At 52.0% G+C, this 16183-nt stretch overlaps 2 protein-coding genes across 5 annotated transcripts; one reads left to right on the top strand and one right to left on the bottom strand.

Moving 5' to 3' along the window:
- Positions 1 to 137: 137 nt before the first annotated feature.
- HINFP (histone H4 transcription factor) lies at positions 138 to 6009 on the bottom strand. Of its 4 annotated transcripts, XR_009820316.1 has the most exons (11): positions 5639 to 6009; positions 5189 to 5415; positions 4886 to 4997; positions 4292 to 4444; positions 4011 to 4088; positions 3795 to 3915; positions 3541 to 3679; positions 3114 to 3238; positions 1969 to 2480; positions 542 to 707; positions 233 to 417 (listed from the first exon to the last, which is right to left on the bottom strand). XR_009820316.1 is itself a non-coding variant. In XM_062013982.1 (10 exons), exons 1-9 carry the CDS (start codon positions 5799 to 5801, stop codon positions 1970 to 1972), a joined length of 1629 nt encoding a protein of 542 aa, XP_061869966.1. In that variant the 5' UTR covers positions 5802 to 6009; the 3' UTR covers positions 138 to 225; position 1969. The 4 variants fall into 4 exon arrangements, 3 of the variants coding, with proteins under 3 accessions (XP_061869966.1, XP_061869968.1, XP_061869967.1); XM_062013982.1 differs by lacking the exons at positions 233 to 417; positions 542 to 707 and adding an exon at positions 138 to 225; XM_062013984.1 differs by lacking the exon at positions 542 to 707.
- Positions 6010 to 8640: 2631 nt separating this feature from the next.
- Positions 8641 to 16048, top strand: POU2AF2 (POU class 2 homeobox associating factor 2). Its single transcript, XM_062014261.1, has 5 exons — positions 8641 to 8723; positions 10758 to 10867; positions 14306 to 14348; positions 15092 to 15394; positions 15974 to 16048. The coding sequence occupies exons 1-5, from the start codon at positions 8714 to 8716 to the stop codon at positions 16000 to 16002; spliced, it is 495 nt and encodes a 164-aa protein (XP_061870245.1). The 5' UTR covers positions 8641 to 8713; the 3' UTR covers positions 16003 to 16048.
- Positions 16049 to 16183: the final 135 nt, after the last annotated feature.

Genomic DNA, 16183 nt, shown 5'->3' with positions numbered 1-16183 from the left:
GTGGCACAAAACCCGTCCTCTCCAGGCTGGCTGTGCCAAGCCCTGCAGTCACCCCCAGGCTTCCCTCCCATCTCCCCATTTGGGCTGTACCTCTGCAGAAGGACTTGTAGCCCAGCCAGCAGCAGCTGCCATTCCCACACTGGCTCCTCTTCAGCTCCTTGTGCTTGCCCTTGCAGCTCCCCAAGCAGATGGGTGCTGTACCAGACCAGTAAGTGTCCAGGTCTCCTGGTGCCACAGGGAGCAAGGCAGATCAAGGCTCAGCTGGGGGCTGAGGATCATCCTTCCCACCAGCTCCCAGCCCTCAGAGACCCACAGGGAAGTGGTACAAGCCCAGCATAGGCTCGTCTCAGCCCACTCTGGACTCTGCTGTTTCGAGTGCATCCACCAGCAGCCTCCAGCTTTTCTGCAAGCCAGCTCCTGCCAAAGTTTGGCACAGGGATGTAACAAAAGTCTTACTCTCTGCTGAGGAAGATGAGCCCAGCCAGGTGCCAGCAGCTCTGGGACACCCTGTAAGCCCCCTCCCTGCCCCAAACACCATTACCTTCTGGGTTTTCACAGGAGACCAGCATGGTCAGCACAGCGAGGGAGAGAAGGCCCAGTCCCATACTTCACACTGCCCTCCTCCCCTGCCCCTCAGATCACAGGCCCACCTCTCTGCTCTCCCAGGACAAAGTGAACTTGGTCTCCATGCACACAAGACCAGGATGCTGTAGGACATGGGGGAAGGGAGGAGACATTCCCTTTAATGCCAATCCTCTCCCCAGCAGATAATCTCTGGCAGATTACTCGCCTGTCCCCAGTGTTTAAAGGGCCAAGCCTTCCCAGGCACAGCTGCCTCGCCTTGTGCACAGGAGCACCAGAGGCCGTGGCAACACACAGGCACATCTCTGGCAGCAGAGCCCCAGGTTGGAAGTGCTGTGAATGCAAAGCTGGCAGAAGACCCTTCTCTCGAGGGCATCCTCCACCCACTCTGCCAGGTCCCAGAGAGCAAGGGCCAGGCAGCTGATATTCATGCCCCAAAGGAGGCAGCAAAAACCAATCCCCCATCCTGCAAGAAGCCAGTCGCTAGCTGCACCAAACAGCAGCAGGAAGAACATGTCAGTGGGTCCTGGCAGCTCTACAGGGCCCATCTCTCACACTGCAGGCTCTGGGCAACTCAGTCTCGTCCCCTCACCGCAGCTGTCAGGGACGGGGCTGAACCAGACACTGGCTGGCCTGGCAGTCTTTTATTTGTCTTGCCAAAGTACACTTTGCCCAGAGAGGAGCTCAAACCCCAATGTGGGGAGGCAACCCAGAGAAAGGCAAAAGCAGCAAAAAGCTCCTGATCCTTCAGTGCTGCAGAGCAGCAGCAGCCTGCAAAGGCCTGCACCTCCTGCCTTCTCCTCCCAGAGATCAGCAGCAGTGGCACAACCACCACCACCACCACCTGGGAAAGACAGTGTGCAGAAAAGTGCTGCTGAAGGCAGAACCAGCACACCATCCCTTGGAGAACAACATATGCATGGGGAGGACAGCCCTGCTAAGGGCCACACACCTCCTCAGCCAAGATGCTTCAACCATGGGGTTGCTGAGCGCATGGCACTGCCCGAGAAGGTCCCAGCTGAGGACCTGGCACAGCAATGGCTGAAACTGCACAGCACCAGGGACCACATCACCAGTGTGTGACCAAGAGGGGAAGGCCAAACCTCCTGGAAGGGTGATGGAGGCTTGTCAGTCCCTAATCCCCAAAAGGAGGAGAGGCAGCTCTTTCCAGCTCAGACTGCTTGACTCACAACGGAGAAACCCCGTCCTTGCCCTCTCCCCACACTGACCACAATGGCAGCCAGTGAGGCTGGGGCAGCAGGTGAGCTCACCAGCAGCAGGGAGGTGAAGGCAAGCTGTCATCTCCCCCAAGCACTTCCCAACCTCCCCCACTGGCACAGCCCCTGGAGGCCCAAGTTTTCCTCCTGCAGAGGAGCGGGTGAGCACCTCACACAATCTGGATGCCCAGCTCCTCAGCCGTCTTCTGCAGCCGGTCCATGACGTTCTCCTCCAACTCCATAGGCAGCCCAGTGGCTGCTGCTGCCACGGGCTCCTCAGGAGATGTGCTGGTCAGGATGTAATACACAGTCTCACTCTCCCCGTGCTCGTTGGTGCGGTTCACCACCCGCACGATGGGGCTCGCCGGGGCGCTGGGTTCCGGCTGTGCTGGCAGCGCTGCTCCCGGGAAGGCACCTTGGGGGGCCGCAGGACAAGGGGCTGGGGGTAGTGGGGCCACCTGCAGCTCAGCAACGCTGCTCTCTGCCGGTGGTGCCTCTGCTGGGGCCTCTAGAATGATGCCCCGCAGGTGGCCCTCCCCCTCAGACAGCACCACGCACTCGGCTGAGCCCTCCAGCGCCTCCCCACGCTTCTCTCTGTCCTTCAGCAGCTGCTCTGTCAGCTCCACGCTCTCGTAACGCACCAGCTGCAGCCTCATGTAGCCATCCTCATGTTCCTTGTACCTGAGCAGAGACAGGCGGAGCCCAGGCTGTAGCCCTTCCCAAGAGACAGGGGCACTATATTCTAGGTTCCAATGCCCAGTGCTACACAGGTGGTATCAGACATGTAGGATAAAAATCCTTCAGCCCCCACCCCTAGAAACACATCCACATGGCGGCTTCTGAGCTTTCTGCCAGGCCTCTATCGTGTCCCAAGCCCATCTCCTTCTACCAGTGTGTTTCATCAGGAGCATTTGAAGTCCATCCTCTCCCACTCCCAGCTTTTAGGCTCTGGAAACCCTTCGGAGTTTCCTAGAATGGATGTGGCAGAGGCATCTGGCAAGAGACTGGTCTGCAGCAGCTTTCTCTAGAGTAGGGTATCTGGTCCTGGCCCTTGCCAAGCTCAGAAGTATCCCCCCAGATGCAGCTGTGGTGGCACCATTGCTGCCCTTGCCCCTTATCTCTGGAGCTGCCACCCAGCATAGCTCTGTTGCTGTGCCAGATCCCACTGAATACCCGCTGCCCAGTGGCTCCCAGCCCAGCCAAGTGTCAGAGCCCAGGCACTGCCAGGTCTCTGTTCCAGCAAGTACAGCATGCAGTGCCAGTTGTCTCTTTACCCTACAAGGGAGGCAGTGGGAAGCTGAGGATGGGCAGTACCTGAAGCGAGGATGCCCCGAAGGCCATTTGAACTGGTGTTTCTTCCTGAGGTGGACAGTGAGGTTGTTTCCACGTGTGAAGCACTTGTCACAGACATGGCACTTGTACCGGGGCTCTGAGTCACCCTGAAGGGCAAAGAGAGGGATGTGAATACCCCATGAGCCTGAGCACAGGGCCTGGTACCCAAGCACGAGCATGGCAGAAGGAATCAGGTTCCCTGAGAAGACTGACATGCCGTTATCATTGCAGCAGTGAGAAGAGGAAAGCGACCCGGCCTCGCATTCCTACAGCACCGGGCAGCCTGGGGCGCTCCACAGGACTTTAGCTTTTTTTTCCTCATGCTTCTGTAGAGCATGTTGGCACTTAGCAGTTCTCAGCCTCACTGGGAGAGAGTACACAGCAGAAGAGCCCTCTGCTCCCTTCCCACCTCATGGACTTTCCGGTAGTGCAGTTTGATGGAGCAGACGGAGCGTGCAGTGAAGCTGCAAGCCTCAAACTCGCAGCGATAGGCTGGCTCTTTGCTGTGCGTGTCTAGGTGCTTCCTCAGGTCAATCAGATTCTTGCAGCTAAAAGGAAACAACAAGAGATAAAGCTAAACACTTGCATAGCACACACACACACATACCCCTCTGGACACTCCTCCATCACCAGTCTGGAGAGAGGGAAAGTCCTGGTCCTCACCTGTAGTCACAGTAGTCACACTTGAACGGCCGCTCCTCACTGTGCCGAAAACGAATGTGATTGCGCAGGGAGGAGGGCAGGGGGCAGGTCATGTCACACAGAGGGCACTTGTAGTGGTTCACTGTGGGAAAGAACAGCTGGAAAGCATTGCCACAAAGCAGGGGAGAGCACACGCTCTTCAGAGCCTCGGCTGGGAGAGAAGGAGCCTTCACTCACCGTGGTTCCTCATGTGGTCGCGGAGCAGCCTCTCCGTGGCAAACCTCTTGGAGCAGTGAGAACACTGAAACCTCTGCTCTGCAGCATTGGGGCCAGGAAGAAAGGGAAGGGGTGGTGACAAAAGAGATCAAAGCAGAGAGAACAGGACAAAGAGCAACAAGTGAGAAGCCAGGTTGTCCCCAAGCACGTCCGAGCCCTTTGCTTGCAGGGCACAGGCAGCTCTGGAAAGCAGAAGGCCCAGAGCGCCGGCCCAGGGCACCTCCCTGCCCGCAGGCGCTTACGGTCCAGGGCGGTCTGGCGGCGGATGTGGTCAAAGAACTTGGTGTTGTTGGCAAACATCCCTCCACAGGTCGGGCAGGCCACCACCTTCTCCTGCGTGTGGCTGCGCAGGTGCTCCCGCAGCTTGCAGCGGCCCTTGAAGCTGCCGTCACAGTCTGAGTGGAAATGACGTGACGCCGTCAGGATCCTTCCCACAGGGGCCACGGCCCACGCCCTGACCTGATGTGGGCACACCCTGACCTGATGTGGGCACACCCTGACCTGATGTGGGCTTTTTGCTTCTGTTTGGACTAGCGAGGGTCAGGTCAGCTCTGCAAAGCCCTCAGCAGGGTGGCAGCAGGAAGAGAATACTGGCCTATGACTACCATGGTCCCCGCCATGGTACTGGGTACTGACTAAACAGAGATGTTCAGTACTAAGTACTCAACTGCAGCAATGTTACAGGAATATTTTGCTGTTAGGACCATGCACATGTATTTCCAGAGTTCAGGAGGCTCTCTGAAACCCTGCCAAGGAGTGCAGAGTTCTCCTGTACAACATCTGCAACTCAGCCCTCTGCAAAGCTCTCCAGAGATGCCCTGCATGCAGCCACTAACCTTTCCAGCCACAGTGGACCACGTGGTTCTCCTTCCCTGGTGCCTTGTACTCCAAACAGAAGCTGTGATCCTCCACGTGCCGATAGAACCACTCGGGATTGTCAAATGATCTCTGTCAGGGAGCAAGGGCAGACAGAACAGGGGGGAGGGATCAGCACGAGCTGGCCTCACACGAGCAGAGCTGAGTTTCACACAGGTACTGAGTCAACAGGCAGCATGCAGTCATGCTGCAGGACAAGCAACATTCCTCCTCTTGGCTGCCACGTCGCTGACGACACAGAGCAAAGCCAAACCTGCTCTCACCTCGCAGTACTCCCACAGACACAGGAAGTTATCTGGGGTCTCGGGGATGATGTTGCGGCTCTGGAAGTCCAGCTGGCAATGGCTCAGGTCTGACTGGCTCTGCAGGGCCTGCAACCCCCACTGCTTCAGCTTGGTGTGGTAGCAGTGGAAATAGACATGGCGAATGAGGTCAGCTGAGCTCTCTGGTGAACAGAAACCGCATTCCTGCCACAAACACGTGTACTCCTCTGCAACACAAACAGCAGATACACAGCCCATAAAGGCCTCGCAAAAATTCTCCAGGTAAAGCTCAGGTTCCGGCAGATGGGGAAACACCACTGCTTTTATTTCTCCCTCCCCCCCATGAGATTCCCAGTCCTGCAACAGCCAGCGCTGCTCCCCGCTGGAGGGAATTCTCTGAGAGAAGAAGGAGGCTCAGGAGCCGCAAAGCCGAGGCTGCTAGCTGCTTACCGAGAGGGTCCACCTCGTCCCGGTGCTCCTCGGGGAGATGCTGCTGCAGGTGCTGGGACACGTGCTCGCAAAACTCCTCCATCTTGGAGGCCACGTAGGTGCACTGCTCCCACTCGCACTGCAGCACCAAGGCCCCCTTGCCGCCGGCCTTGGCGGGCGGCATGGCCGGGGCCGCCCGTCAACAGCGGGGCGACGGCGCCGAGGGCTCCCCTCCCTGAGGCGGGCACCTGCTGCCACCGGCCTTGCCCAGCAGGCCCCGGCGGGCACCCGCTGCCCCGGCCTCGCCCGGCTGGCCTCGGCGGCGAGCGGGGGCGGCGGCGCCGCGGAACCCCGGGCAGGGAGCGACACGGCCCGGCCCGGCCCGGCCCGGCTCCGCCCGCCGCGGGGCGCCGCAACGCGCCGGACCGTGGCCGCCCGCCCAATAGCAGCCGCCGCCGGCCCAGCCGCCCACCAATCGCCGCGCAGCAGCCGGCGGCGAGCGCGCAGCGGCCGAGCGGGCCCGCCGGGAAGCGGCGCCGGGTAGCCGAGGTTCCCGGGCGCGTTGGGGTCGGCCTCGGCGGCGGGGTCCCGACAGCACACGGCGGCAGGAACTCGCCGGGAGCCTGGGGACAGCCCGGGAGCACGGACTGCTGCTGGTGTCAGCGGACTCGGCACGGGACTTTGCGCGGCGGTCAGCGGCGAGGAGCGGCACTGGCGTTGCTGCAGCCGCGGCCGCGGCCTCCGCCGCCCTCAGCGAAGCTCCCGGCTGTGCCGGCGCGGCTCCGGCTGCAGATGGTCCCTCCAGGTCCTTTCCAGCCCCCACCCCTCTTTGATAATGCAGCCGGCCCTCTTTACTCAGTAATAAGACCGATGGAAACGGCAGTTTGAGTTAAACAAACACCCATTGACTGTTACATGCCGTTCCAGGCTTTGGGAATGAAGTGCAGCCAATTCTCAGAGTTTGCTTTGGCACGGGTAAATGCCGTACTAAAACCAAATGGGATTGTATAAAACGTACCCCAAGCACACCTTGACAATAAACAATTGCTTCTGCCTTCCCTCCTGACATGAATGGAAAGTATGTGCCCAAACTCACTAAGTTACATAGCAAATCCGAGTCTTTTCCAGACGAAAAGGTCGGGAAAGAGATGAATCTCATCTAAAAGAGGGCTGCTGAGGTTTTATTTTGTATCTGTTCATTTGTTTCCTGCCGGATCTGCTGCTTTCAATAGATTTATTTGGTAATCAGTACAGAAAACACCTGGACTCGCTGGACAGTGCAAAGCTATCAGCGTGAATGGGGCTAGGATTTATCCTAAACAAAGTACACACATACTCAGAGCAGAAGACAAAAAGAATCTGGGAAGCCTTCCAGTAACCAGGTGGCAAACTAAGCTTATTGCTGACAAAGCAAAGGCAACCCTCTTCTGTTCCAACTTCACATCTGCCCAACACTCCCCTGACCCACCTGGTGCTTCCTGCCCATTCTACTACCTGTCAGCCAAATCCGAGACACCTGTGGGTACCAGGGGAGCGTGCCCAGGAAAGGACTCAACAAAACAAGACTTGTCTTACATAAGAGGGTATATATACATGGTGAAAGCCTCTGTATGCAGCAGTCCTCCAAGAGCGACGTCCTCTTGGTCCTGAGCTCCGTGTCTGAGCGGGCAGAATACCCGAGTCATTCTGCAAGTTAAGAATACCTGGAATTATTCAGCTTGTTATTTCAGCTCTGCCCTCCCTTCTTGCCTCAGATGCAGCCTTTGCCAGCAGTGGCTCCTTGTATTTTATTTTCCTTCAGAAGGAAAAGAATAATTACGCATTAAAACCCAATAGCCTTCCCCAGGAAGGCAGTTCACATGACAGGCCAAATTACCCTCCAGAGCAGTGCTGCAGAAAGCACATGGAATTACCAAGAAGGATGGCTCTTACCTAATAGACATGCAAGCTGGCAGCAGACTCCACAAGAGGAGAAATATTTAATTATGAGAAACATGTTGGCGTCAGCAGTCTTACCCTGCTCATGCAAGATGAGCACAGCAATGCTGCACACCAGCCTGCTCTGCTCCTACACACAATGCTTCCCAGGTCATCTGCCTCACCACACCCTGTGCTCACAGGGTTAACAGCTTGTGCTAGCTTTGTTGTGGAGAAAATGGCTCTCTTACAGCAAATGTGGATATGTTTTGGAACTAGGAATTAAGCTGCAGTGCTTAAAGAAGAATTTAAAGGGTTAACTCTGCTTCTTAGTTCAGATGCTGCAGACTTGCTATCATTTGGAGACTGGGAACACAGGAATGGCTGTAGCTGGCCTTGCCAAAGATGCCTTTAATCTGGGTCCCACAGTGGTGTAAGAACAGGTCCTTTCTTGGCACCTCACTGGAGACTAACCTCAGATCTCCAAAAAAGGCACTCCTAACTTGATAACTCCCCAGGAACATGTGGATTTGCTCAAAAATTGTCCTGCTGGTCCCATGAGCATGCTGTCCCTGGCTGTTACCCCTCTGCCCAGCGGTGCTTGCAGATGCCATGCAAAGCCTCCTGGGTTCACAGTGTCCCAAGCTCCAGCTCTGTGTAATGCACAAGCCAGCCTGTGGGATCCTAGAGAGGCAGCACCATTCCCCAAGTAAAGCCTGCTGTGTGCATCTTCAACGACACATTGGGATCTCTCATGAGAGAAGATGCTCTTTCCCAAGCCTTGTTTTTCCAGGTAGGTTCCTCACCTTGTAAGGACATGGCTCATCACTGCAAGACTTTCAATTTAACTCAAGATTATTCTGTCTGTAAACCTCAGCTCAGTTTCCATCCAAGAAACGTCAGCTCAGACAGGAAAGAGACTCTTTGGGAATAGTCTATGCTGACCATGCAAATTGGCATGAAACATATATCAAGGGATTTGCATTTAAGCAAATCCCAAGGAAGGTATCATGGAGACATCACCACATTGTAGAAAACATATTTCCATCAGGCTCAGCTGGAGCTTTTTCAGTGGAGTATGAGCATTGGCTTCACCCTGATCTGGGAAGCTCACAACAGACAGCCCTTCTCCACAGTCCTACAGAATCTGAGAGCTGAGACTTAGCAGCAGTGACAACAATGGAAACAGGTGAGTTTCGGGACCTTGACTTTTCACAGGCATAAAGATGCATCTTCATGGAAGTACCAGGCAAAGAACATACTGTGCCATCTACTGGGCTCCTATTGAAAAAGAAATCAGAATGAAGAATTGTCTAAAATCAACGTGTGGCATCTTTAGTGTCCCAAGAATTTAACAGTGTCTGTTAACACATTCTGCCTTCTCTAGACTGAATTGATATTCCTTCATTATACAATAGTTTTTTTCCCAAAAGGCAGTTAAAGTGATGTGAAATATGATTCAATTTGCCTGAAAATTATGTAAACCCAGGCCTCAGTTAGCATTCCCTTTCCCAGTGCTTCCAAAAGCAGAGTTATCTGGAGTTTTAATAGCTCAGCATCAGCGCCTCCTGAATAACTCACTAACAGCAACAGGTTTAGTTATGTGTGGCTGGACTGCTGAGTCAAAAACAAGGTCAGAGGAGAGAGCTGTTACATTGCTTACTTAGAATAACTTGAGCAGAGGAATAACTGTGAGTCTATGAGTGAAGGAACTTCAGTAGCACAGCACTCGTGTGAGAGTAAGGAGGCATGAAAGTGTTTTTCTAATGTCTTTAGACCACAGTAAAGGTGTGAGCATCTCTTCCTTGGGCCATGGAATCCAGCTAGCCTCAGCATACACATTCTTCTCAGCTGCAAGAGTTGATATCCATTTCTGGCTTGTCTAGTTGGAATGCACACACATTCACCTCTATTTTGCCCATAGCCTTTTGACCACAGGATGTGTTTGCCTTGTGCCCCATCTTGGCTGAAGTCTCTCTGGGTAACGCTCAAACAGCAAAACCAAGTTGCAGTCGCCCAAGGATTACAATTTCTATGGTACAACAGAGAACATTTGGAGTAACTCCAAGCCAGCACTGTGACTCTGTGTTGTTTAAATCCTCTGCTTTTCCCTTTCTAATCACTCCAAGTGTATGTGCACTTGGGGACACAGAGCCACATGAAAGAAAGTGATAAATGAAGCCAAATGGTGCATCCTGAAAAGCAGAAGGGCAAGATGATAAATCATAATTTGAGAGAGCAAACAAGTCAGCTGTGGAATGGCTGTTTGTGTCCTTTTGGGAGAACACATCTGTGTGTTCTAAGGGATTAGTTTCAAAATTAAATTCCTCTCCAGAAGATCTCAACAAAAGCACACATGAACTCTCCTCCCTGGCATTACAGGTGCAAGCTCTCTGTTCAGGCACAGCTAGTCAGCATAAAAGAGCTGCCCCTGGTATTTTACCTTGTATAGCTCTGCCTTCACTTGCACCAAAATGTCTGTACACAAGGCAGATCTTGCAAGGCTTTATCCAGGCAGAGGACATGCCTCATACCAGACCCTCACTGACCCTATGGATAGCTTGTACTGTATTCCAGGCAGGTCAAGAAAATGGAGACAGTCCTTCTGGGTGACAAGGCTGGGATATTGTAGCTCTCTGTTGTTTCATCAAGGTTATCAAGACAGATGCAGAGTTCCCAGGGTCCTGTCTGCATTCACCGAGGGTACAAAGCAGACTGAGCAGTCAGCTCCTTTCCTTTTCTGAGATCTACACTGTGATTCACATCAGAATTCAGAGGAGCTTCTCCAACCATCCAGAGCCAGCAACTCCAGAGAGGACAAAGGTGTAGCCATAGCATCTCTGCTGACAGAGATAGGTGCTATAAAGTTAGATTTAACTCTGCTGACCCAGAGGGGAAATGTAAGATTCCCCTGAGCTCTCCTTGGGGAAATAAAAAAAGTCTAAAACCTATCAGCCAGCCATATCTGGCACAAAGGGAGATGCACAGAAACCACATGGCACACAACACTGGAATACAGGGCAGGATACCTCAGTCTGTTCTTGACAAGTGAGCAGCCTTCACTGCTGGGCTCCTAAAGGATGCTTTTGTATTCATAATAGCAGTCACATGCTTCCTTCCTAACTTTGTGTGCAGAGCTAATGAACACTTCTTCCATAACAATCTTTTTCTAGTTGCTTTATGCTTTCACTGAACTCCTCTAATGCTTGCCTCATTCCCTCAGTCCCCACAGACCTTGGCAAACGAGTCTATCAAGGAGTGAGAGTGAAACACACAGTCAAAGACCTTCTTGCTGAAAAACGGTCCAGGCAGAGCGGTGGCTCCCGCTTCAGTGTAAGTCACTTCCCAGCCACCTCACCTTTTTCTTTTGTTTTCTTTTGCTTTTTAACCAGAAAAGCCATGGCATGAAATCCTGTGGTTTGAAGAGCATTTATATGTTGAGTTTGGACACTGTCAATATCAACCGAAAATAGCAAAGGCATTTGCAACAGTGTTTGCCCCAAAAGATCACAGATGGCTCCTTGATTTTTTTACATCATCCTCTCTCGTTGCTGCTTTCAAGCAAATCAGTGATGCTAAATTCCTCATTCCTTTCACAGCCTGCATTACACCTTTCCAAGTCAGTTTCCTTTTTCACTAGCTGTGCTTGAACAACACAGCACCACAAAAATAGATGTTCTTCCTTAGGTGTTGGGCTCATTCCAGCTCCTTTCTGGCACAGCAGAGTGCCAGGGGAGATGCAGCGATGTTACGGGCTGGAAAGAGGCGAAACATTAGTTTGTAAAAGATGGTTTCTTCTTAAAGGGGTTCTATGGCAACAGGAAGTCAAAGTGAAATTATAGTACTCTATATTGGGGTTTTTCCTCAATTACTAGCCACAGAAGCAATGCTGTCCTCAGCAGGGGATGCGATATTGTAGGTGCCAGCACGTGGCATCCAGTGGCACAGTAAACCACGTGCTCTCAGAACTCACCTCTACCAAGCAGCAGCACCTCACTTCCAGGCTGACTGGGAGCAATGGGGCCACTGACAAATGAGGAGATGCAGTCAAGCCCCTGAAATTATGTTCATGACCCAAATTACTGGCAGGAGAAGACACATATTAGGAATTTTGATGTGGTTTTTTTTTCTCCTCCAGTCCATGTGCATTAGGCTTTTTGCTGTTAGCAAAACAAAGAGACCTCAAATGGACCTGCAAGCATTTGTCTTGCTGTTACTTTCAGGTATTTTAATTGTGTAACAAAATGGGCAGAAAACCAGCATGAGCACTACAAAGCAAAGCAAGGTCTAGCCATAGATAGCTTCACAGCCTTCCCCTAATGCAGCAGACCCCTGAGCCATGGACAGTCACTGGGAAACACATGCTTCCAACAGGCAGGCTGTTTTGAAGAGCAGCAGGAAGCAACTCCTGTGTTTGCATTCACCCAGAAAACAGATCCTGGTTGATGACTATCATGCTTTACCTGCTCCCTTTCTGGAGGCGGCAGCTTCAACGGCTGCAATCAAAAGCCCTAGGAACTGTAAACCACTTGCTGCTTGCTTTATTGCCCTTTGCTTTGTATTCCAAAGCTTAGCAGTTGTGTGTCTATGTAATGCAAAAATCAGCCTTGTTGCTAATTCCCTACGAGACGAAAAATTATTGTGCAGAGTAAACATCCGTATTTGCTTGAAGGTACCATGAAAAGAACAGCTGTAAGCACAGCTCTGTTTAGCTGGCATAATATAATCCAGAATCAATGCAAACAGCAGATAGCTGAACACCCCATTGTGTATTTATGATGGAGTAAAATTTAGCTGCATCTTTTTTTTGAACATGATCTTTGCTCCAAAACCAGTGAGGCTTTGCTGTGCAAGGGGAGGTCTGTGGAGGAGACCTGCTGTGCTAAGGAAAGATCATGGCTCATCAGAGGTGAGCTGCTCAGCTGTTCACTGAGGCAGCAGAACAGCGACAATTTCAGGACACTCAGACCTTACACACATCAAATGATGGGAAGCCTGTGTGCTCTGTGATGGAAGCCACGCAATTTGGGCTTCTGAGCTCCCACCAAGTGCAGGGTAGAAAAAGCTTGGTCCTGGGCCTTAGGGAGGGTCTGACTTTTTGCCTTTAGCTCATCACCTGTATAGACAGGAGCCATCAGGTACCCTCTGCATGATAAAAGGATTGACCTCTTTTATGTGGTATGGAAACCAGTAGGTACATGCATGAAGCACTACAGCAGCACTCAGGGGCCAGGGACAGATCATTCAGCAGCCTGGTCAGAAAAACAGTGAGGTGTCCTGCCCAGACTAAGCTTTGCTTTTATTAACTTCTATTACTTCAGCTGCTGAACTACAGATTAGGCCCAGAGGGGAGATACACTGAAGCCAAATACTGTCAAAGGGCACTGTTATTTCCCCCTTGCAGGCCCCCAAGGCAGCCTCATAGTTGAACAACACTGGTGAGTTACCAAGTAAAGCCACACAGCTCTCTGGAGCACCCCCAGCCAGTATCTCTGCCCAGTCATGTGCAAGGCAGGCTGAGACCAAGCTTATCAACAGCTGAATATACTGTGGGCTCAAACGATGCTAAACAGACACACTGATGTGCTGCAGAAGATCCAGCTACCCCAGAGTCCCACAGCACTGAAAGGAAGTAATGCAGGGAGGAAATGAACTAATGGGCTTCAATTAAGCCAAGCCATCCATCACCTGACAAAGAGCCAGGAGGCAAATGAAATGTAGGTCTCTGCAAGTATGGGGGTACCTGCTATGACAAAGGCCAAAGATGGGCTGTTGCATAGGCCATCTGCCTGCAAGCCAAAGGGACACCTCCTGTCACTCCTGCAGCCTGTGTGCCTAGATGGGCTTCAAAGCTCATTTTCATGACAGAGTAAGGAGCAGCTGCAAACCTCCCTTAGCAGTAAAAGGAAGTCCCAGCAGTGGCAAATTTAATTCAAATCTAAACCTCTAAATTTGGTTGTTTGCTATGCCAGGAACCTCCTGTTTGAAGTATGCAAACTGAAAACAGTGTGCCACCATGACTGGCCTGGGGGACAGCACAGCTGAAGCAAGCACAGCCACAGGCACTGTGTTTCTGCTCTATGGGTTTGGAGGTCCAGAGACAGAACTCAATGCAACCACAACACATGAGCTCTGCTCCAGAGAAGCAGATGCCTTTGGCAGAGTGTTTTGTGGGGAATTACCCAGGTCACTCAGGATTAACTCTCCTTTACCTAGGGGCAGAAAAAAGGAATCATTATTACTAATATTCCAGTATGGTTCCATACCAATATGGCACCCAAATAGGAGCCAGAAACAACAGCCTTCTACACAGAGCCTGCTTGTTCTGCTAGGAGCAGACAATTAAAGGGGCTCTGTGGCAGGGTGACACAGCACAGGAGAGCTAGGCTAGAACACAGGCAGGACAGAAAATGCCTGTTTCAACCAGTGAAGGGCTTAGGTATCAGCTTATTGAGACCTGTTTTGTGCCATCACCAAAATAACAGCTCAGCATTATGCCTGTAGTAAGGGGCCCCACAGTACATGAGAAATAAATCAGTTATCTTGATACTTCTGCTGTTATCAGGGCTACACAAGACCATCGAAATCTCTTCTTAGCCTATATCTGCTAATACCTCAGAGGCCTCAGGCCTGAAATCTTGTAGTTAAGCTCTTCATGCCAACAGTACCAAACAGCACATCTGAATTATGCTAACACCTTCCCAAACCACGTGCTTAGAGAGCTGCCTTGCTTTGAAAAGTCTTTTATTAACACATCTTTGTCTTTCACAGGGCAGCGCCAGCACTCCTCAGTCGCCCTTTGTCCAAATGCCAGGTGAGGTTCTCCATGGATAAATCCTTTCCATGCAGGTTGGACAGCTGACGTTGCTCCCTTCCTGCCCTTTGGCAGGGAAGAGACAAAGGAGCATTGGAGCAGGGCTACCTCTCAAAGACAGCTCAGGAGGAAAGAAATTGAAAGAGTCAAAACAGGAACAGCAATAGTGAAGCAAAAAGCCCCTCTAATATTGTGGGAGACTCCCAAAGAGGAGAAAAAAGAGGTAACTTAAACAGTTCCTACCTGTTGTGATAGGGATGCCACACAGAACCTCTTTCCTCTGCATTATCTGGTTCTCCCTAGAGCTGAAAGTACAAAACAAGAAGCTAAGCTGTTTTACCCCTTGAGCTCTGGGACAGGAAAACAGGAGCGAAGCTGGAGCAGAGACAGGTGCTTTTGCAGCTGTACTCCCATCCTAGTCCCAAAGGGTTATCAGAGAGCAAGGAAGAAGCAAAGCCTAGCAAAGCTTAACTTCCAGCCTCCTGACCTTATATTTAAAGCTTCCCAAAAGACATTTGGTTTGCTGCAGGTGGAGGTCATCAGCTGAATGAAGGCCCTTCAAGGTGCTAAAAGCAGTTGGGCTCACACACTTATTTCCATGCAGGATTGTCACGTGCCCTGGGTGATGCTGGAGGGAAAAGGGCTCTGCTTTGCACCTGCAGATATGCCCACAGATCTGTGGCTCTCCAGGTGCTATTGTTTCCATTTTGCTTTAGCACAACCCTTCTTTGTGCCCACCACAGGCTCACCTACCACAGCTGGTTACTACAGCATCAGGAGATCCTTCACACCTGAGTTGGATTTCCACAACACAAAGCAGTTTGTCAGTGATGCCTGCTCGTCCTCTCTAGGATCCAAGTCCTTCCTGTGTGATTCCTCTGCCCCTCAGGGCTATCCAGCACTTCTGGACCCATATCTCACCGATCAATATGGGGATTACCGTGCTACTCCCCTCACAGCTGGTACCAGCTCCTTCTTCAACTCTTCTTCTGTGGCCCCCCTCCTGCCATCCTTCCCTAATGACACAGCACACTACCTACTAGTGAGTGAGTCTACAGTTCTCAGTTGTGCAATGAAACCTCTCATGTAAAGCTGGGGATAAGTCAGGGGGGCTTGTGCAGGAAGGATGTGGCTGTTAGAGGAGGCAACCACAGCAGATGGGGCAGGGCTGAGGGGGAACATTTGGGTCTTTGTTCTCTTTGATCCCATCCACCTCATTGTCCTCTCTTCCTGCTGGAGACCAGCTCCTAAATCAACAACACTCCCCACTTCCCCAAAACAACTATTCCATTAATCCACTTCAGTTTCTAGAAGCATCCTTTTGTGGCTCCAGGCTGTTGGATATCCCTTTCCCTGCCAGTTCCCAGGACCCAGCTCCATTTACACTCCCACACCAGAACTCCTGGGCCCTTCAGGGTCAGGGCTGGTCAGTCCCATTGAGACCCTATTCCAGGCCTTGCCTGCTGTTGACAACACAATAGTTTAAATGCCAAACAGTGCTTCAGAACAACAGAAACACTTGTGAGTGTTCCCAGCTGTGGGGATAGCTTGGCTTGGTCGTTACCTCAAGGATAAGCTTTTATTCTTAAGGGTCTTTCATGCCTTATCTCCCCTCTTCTCTGTAGAGAGAGTCCTGGGAGCAGACCTCACCTGAGAGCCTCAGCCAGTCGGATGGTGCCTGCTCAGAACCCCTGCAAGCACTACCTGCCAGCATCAGCTGTCTCTCCTCACTTGAGTCTGGAAGCATTTCCCCTTACCGAAGCTCAGGTTGGACTTCAGCCATCCCTGGAGCTCAGCCCTACCCTCTGCACCCTCTGGAAGATGTCCACTATTCC

The sequence above is a fragment of the Colius striatus genome, chromosome 23 (genome assembly GCF_028858725.1).
Source record: "Colius striatus isolate bColStr4 chromosome 23, bColStr4.1.hap1, whole genome shotgun sequence".
NCBI classification, from domain to species: domain Eukaryota; kingdom Metazoa; phylum Chordata; class Aves; order Coliiformes; family Coliidae; genus Colius; species Colius striatus.
The sequence above is the reverse complement of the archived record's forward strand: the minus strand, read 5'-3'. Positions and strand labels throughout refer to the sequence as shown.